The 5,527-nt window shown below is 45.8% G+C and overlaps 1 protein-coding gene across 1 annotated transcript; it reads left to right on the forward strand.

Annotated features, from left to right (window-relative positions):
* The first annotated feature begins 848 nt into the window (after positions 1–848).
* Positions 849–5,484, forward strand: LOC117825800 (oocyte zinc finger protein XlCOF6-like). Its single transcript, XM_034701746.1, has 4 exons — positions 849–1,509; positions 2,674–2,975; positions 3,146–3,215; positions 3,313–5,484. The coding sequence occupies exons 1-4, from the start codon at positions 1,089–1,091 to the stop codon at positions 4,899–4,901; spliced, it is 2,382 nt and encodes a 793-aa protein (XP_034557637.1). The 5' UTR covers positions 849–1,088; the 3' UTR covers positions 4,902–5,484.
* Positions 5,485–5,527: the final 43 nt, after the last annotated feature.

A 5,527-nucleotide genomic window follows, 5' to 3' on the forward strand; every position in this document is an offset into this window, starting at 1 on the left:
GAAGAGAGAGAGAGAGAGCATAGTGGGGAGACAGATAGTAGTAGTTGTAGCAGCTGGAGTCTGGAATGTCCACACTAGCATCTACTGCAGTGACTCAGAGGAACCTGCAAGACAAGGGAGCTCAGGGACTCCAGAACATGCCATTAGTTACAGCCACCATGGTCTCATTAGGGCAGGCGAAGGGCCTGATGAAGGGGAAAAACAAAGGCTTAAAACTGAGGAAGTTTGCACCTGGATCCCCTCACTGAAGAGCACCAGAGAGGCACTCGTTTTACACCTTTTTCACACCCCTGCAGCACTCCATGCTTCTGTTTTTTGACACTAGTAAACCTCTTTAACAGCATATTAAATTATGATTGGATAACACTCTTTCAAACGCAGCTAAATTGATCTGAGCTTTGCTTTTAAGGACTCACAGAGCACAAGGAAGAGTAAATGTCCCAGTTAAATCTTAGCTTCAAACAATCACCTAAAATAAACCAACAGATTGTCAGCTATTTTTATCTCTTCATGTTTGTCTTGTTTAGAGCCGTCACTCTCTAGAGTTACATGCATATTAGCACACTTCTTTAGATCATAAAGAATTTGCAGCAGAGCTTAAATGATGAATGTTTTGTTTTTGAGCATGACAGAAGGGTCTCTTGAAGCACGGTTGTACAGAATAATGCATGAAGATACAAAGAACAGTGAGAGATGTGTAATTAAAGACACTATGCACATATAATATTACATTGTTTCATGTATTCAGCAGAGATAGAGGGGGGTAAAATGCAGGAAGTGAAGGAACCTTGTAAAAAGGGTAAATAATCTTGTCCGGGAGGTGGCGCTGTGTTCCTGTGAGTTGTTTTTGATCCGCCAATAAAACCAGCGAAGAAGAAGAAGCAGAGCGGATGTACTACCCGGAGCCTTTTCGGTGACGCACAGTGAGTCCGCCATGTAGGACAGAGAACATCAGATTCACACGGAAGACAAAGTGTTTGGTGTTTAAACTTCCTCTGAGTTTGATTTAAAATCTAAAGTGTTTTTATAAACATGCATAAAGAGTCTGAGGACACATCCAGCTGAGTCTGAGACTCCTCCGGGGAATCATGGAGGCGAAGTTCGGCAGCGAAGTGGCCTCGATCGTGGAAGTCGCCTTCCGAGCCACCGTGTCTGTCTTCAGGGATGTGTCCGAGAAAGAGGCGCCAAACTCGGGCTGGGAGGAGGAGGAGAAGTTGGGGGAAGTTCAGCAGATAGAGAAGAGTCTGATCCTGCAGATCCACAGGGTGTTCACAGAGTTCTCCTCCGAGCTGTTCGAGGAGAATGAAGCTCTGCGGGCCAAAGTGGAGCAGCTGGAGGACGTGCTGCAGAGGAAAGCCGGTCAGCTGGAGCAGGAGCTGCAGGCCAGGGTGGGTCAGCTGGGCAAGGAGATGGAGCAGCTGGAGCAGGAGCTGAAGAGCTTCAGTGGAGGCAGTGGTCAGACTCAGGGGGGCCAGACCCACATCCTGCTGCAGGATGGATCTCTGATGGGTGAGGACCACATAGATCTGTGTGATGATGAGATCTCATCAGAGTTCAAGAGGGCAGAAAGGTCTTCATGTTTACCTTCAGTCTGAGTGCAGATCAGCTCTGAGTGAAGCCTGCTAAACATTTATAAACAGAGATACTTTTATTAAGACTATAATTAAATTGTTTGTCCTTATTACAGATACTTCCTCTAATTGCACAAAGTTATGTTGTTGTAATTATTTTCTTCAACTTGCAACATGAAGGATTAAATGACTCATGTCTCAGCAGGATGCAGAAAAACTCCTCCATGCATTTATCTTTAGCAGACTAGACTACTGTAACGGGGTTTTTGCAGGACCCCCTAAAACGTACAGAATGCTGCTACTCGAGTCCTAACAAGGACCAAAAAAGTAGACCCTATCACTCCAGTTCTTAGATCTCTACACTAGCTTCCTGTCTGTCAGAGAATAGACTTTAAACTCCTGCTGATGGTTTATAAAGCACTGAATGGTTTAGGCTGATCTGCTGCTACTGTATGAACCACCTCGACCTCTGAGGTCCTCAGGTACTGGTCTGCTTTCAGTCCCTAGAGTCAGAAGGAAACATGGTGAAGCAGCGTTTAGTCATTATGCTCCACATATCTGGAACACACTCCCTGAAAGCTGCAGGTCTGCTCCAACTCTCACCTCTTTTAAATCAAAGATTAAGACCTTTTTATTTACCTCTGCCTTCCTATCTTAGATTATTTTAACTCACTTTAAATTAAAATTTTAGTTTTACTTTTAACATATTTATAATTTTACTTTTAATTGTGTTCTTTTATGCCTGTCTGAATGTCTCCAATGCTTTTAATGTTTTAATGTAAAGCACACTGAGTTGCCCTCATGTATGAAATGCACTATACCAATAAAGCTGCCTTGCTTTGCAACTTTGCAGATATTAAATGTTCACCATGTCTTCACAGAGAGAAGTTAGGAGAGTGAATCTTTGGCTTCTTTGCTCTTTATTTCACCAGATAACTTTAGATGTGATGCGTCCATGCTCTTGTTTATGTTCAGATTGTCTCTGTGTGGATGAATCTTTACTTCTATGAAGTAACACTAATCTCCCTCCTCTGAATATGACCTGGATGTATAAACTGAGCATGAGTTCACGTTATGTCTCTGTGTCTTGTTAACACTGCAGTTACACCTGGAGAGTCCATCCCTGCAAGTCCTGCTGACCCCCTGGTTGCTGCAGATGAGTCCACCTCATACCCTCCTCTGTTTCCTGCAGAAAGCGATGAATTGGATTCAGTGACTTTCCCCAAACCTGAGACGTCCCCGATGATGTTCATTGGGAGGGTGAGCTCGGCTCCCTCAGCGCTGATCGACAGCCAAGCCGTCGATCAGCCGCCCGCTCCATCGACCATCGCCTCGCCAGGTTCCACCCCTCAAGACGTCCCGAGTCCAGAGTCCAACAGTGCGGTCGACTCGGCTCAAGAGAAGGTCGGAGACCATGCTGCTTTTTTATTTCAATATGTAGAAAGAAACAGTCTTAAAACCTGAACTCTGAACCATCCCTCCATGCTTTTATTTTTTAAACAGTCTTTCAGGAGTTGCAGGGTTCCTTTCATGCATCCTGCTGTGTTTAAAGTTGATTTCCTTCTGCCTCACAGAGATCTGTTGAAGAGGCTCCATCAGGGAGGTCGAGGAGAACCAGGAGGCCGACGACTAAAATGTTAGAAGGTACGATCAGACTTCTCACTTTTTACACATTTAAAACATTCAAATAAAGTATTTAAAGAGTTAAAGATGAATTGTTTGTTTATGTCCACACTTCCAGCTTCCATGGAGAGCCTGACTGAAGAGAGTAAAACCAGATCCGGTGACACTCCGGGAAGAAGGCTGACAAAGAGTGAGACAGTGAAGCGGTTCCCCTGTGAGCTTTGTAATGCCAGCTTTCATTGGAAGGGGGATTTGAAGAAACACATGAAGGTTCATAAGGAACAGTTTCCTTGTGAGCAGTGTGGAAAGAACTTCCTCGAAAAGAAGTCTCTGGAAACTCACCTTCTGCGTCATGAGACCAAAAAAACCCCTCTCCCCTTCCCCTGTCCCCAATGTAAGAGGTCGTACCGCAAAGAACAGTCTCTGCAGAACCACCTGCAGCGTCACCAGAAACTGAACCCACCCAAACCGTTCGCCTGCGATCAGTGCGGGAAGACATTCAGGGTGAAACAGTCTCTGGAAAACCACCTGCAGCGCCACGAGAAGTGGAAGCAAATGCTGAAGTGTAATCTGTGTGACAAGACCTTCAAGACGCCGGTGCATCTGAGGTGTCACAAAGCCGTTCACTCTGAAGACCGGCCGTTCAGCTGTGCCACGTGTGGGAAAGAGTTCAAGAGTAAAGACACCCTACGCTTCCATCAGATGGTTCACACAAACTCTAAGAAGTACAAGTGCTCCATGTGTGAGGAGTCGTTCAAATACGCCCACTCTCTGACCGTGCACAAGAGGAAACACACGGGCGTCTCTCCCTTCACGTGTACCATCTGTAACAGGTCCTACAGGACCGGCACGGCTCTGAAGAGACACAGCCTGGTCCACACCGGGGAGAAACCCTTCACCTGTCACATATGTGGAGCCCGGTTCAGCCTGAATAACAACCTGAAGAGGCACCTTCGTCTTCACACGGGGGAGAAGCCGTTCACCTGTCAGGAGTGTGGGAAGAGCTTCTCAGACAACACAAAGCTCAAGTCTCACATGCTCATCCACGGCGCCAGGAAACCCTTCATGTGTGATCTCTGCGGGAAGACCTTCCTCTTCAACTGCAGGCTGCTCATCCATCAGAAGTACGTGCACGCCGACAGGAACGAGGAAGACGACAGCACAGACGGCGTGGTGCAGAACCGAAAGAGAAACAAGTCTCTGGTGAAACCGTTCAGCTGTAAGATCTGCCTGAAAGGTTTCAGCGCTGCATGCTCGCTCAAACTCCATGAGAGAGGTCACAGTGAGCACAAGGAGTTCAACTGTGGCATCTGTGGGAAGTCTTTCCACAACAAGTACTCCTTCAGCTATCACCAGAGGAGCCACTCGGGGGAGAAGCCTTTCGTCTGCGACGTCTGCGGGAAGAGGTTCTTCCACGCCGGCAGTCTGAAGCAGCACGAGCGGATCCACACGGGGGAAAAACCGTACAAGTGTGACCAGTGCGGCAAAGCCTTCAGAACAGACGGGAACTTCTACAGACACATGAGGATCCACACGGGAGAGAAGCCCTTTGAATGTTTGTACTGTCACAGGAAGTTCCACCAGTCTAACCAGCTCAAGTCTCACCTGCAGGTCCACACCGGACAGAAGCTGTACTCCTGTCAGCAGTGTGGACGCGGATACTCCGACTCACGGCAGCTGAAGAAGCACAGCTGTGACGGCTCGTAGCCCACGTGATGATGCACGGTCCACCAGAGCACTTCAACGGATTGAATTAATATATGAAACAGTGGGGTGTGGTGTTGAACAACTTAAAAGTTCTGATTCATTAGCTGTGGGTCAGAGATGCTACGTCAGCTCTAATAATGAACACACTCCAGTTTTAGATGAATGTCAGTTGTTGCAAACACTTTGTAAATTGCAAAACATCTGAAAAAGAGGCCAAACTTCTATTTTGGTTGTTGGTCAGTAGAGGAGATCTAAAATGTATGACCTCTAGTAACCCTCCCCATCATTGCAGCTGATATGTTGGAGTACTGAGTGATTAATATCATGATGATCTGTAAAAGAAGGCGCTGCTCCAATCTTGTACACAGAGTGAAAGTTAAGGATCAAAGGTAATTTACAGTTTAGTCTTTCTTTTCTAAAAGCTGCTTTGTGATTCAGTTTAATTGAATAGAGGCTCATTAAAATGTATTTTCTGAAGGTAAAATATAAATAGTGACATGCTTTCTATTTCAGTGTCCTGTGTGATATGGCGTTGTTTATATTTTCTCAGTTTGTTGCAATAAAAAAAAAAAAACATTCGCAATTGAAGTCACTTTAAGACTCTTATTTTGAAACTAGTTTTCACT

Source organism: Notolabrus celidotus, chromosome 14 (assembly GCF_009762535.1).
Source record: "Notolabrus celidotus isolate fNotCel1 chromosome 14, fNotCel1.pri, whole genome shotgun sequence".
NCBI lineage: Eukaryota > Metazoa > Chordata > Actinopteri > Labriformes > Labridae > Notolabrus > Notolabrus celidotus.

Excerpts from the sequence above, each read along its gene's own strand:
- LOC117825800 (XM_034701746.1), top strand. The coding sequence starts at position 1,089 with ATGGAGGCGAAGTTCGGCAGCGAAGTGGCCTCGATCGTGGAAGTCGCC. Across the intron at positions 2,976-3,145 it reads TCGACTCGGCTCAAGAGAAG|AGATCTGTTGAAGAGGCTCC; the intron begins GTCGGAGACCAT and ends TCTGCCTCACAG. Across the intron at positions 3,216-3,312 it reads GACGACTAAAATGTTAGAAG|CTTCCATGGAGAGCCTGACT; the intron begins GTACGATCAGAC and ends CCACACTTCCAG.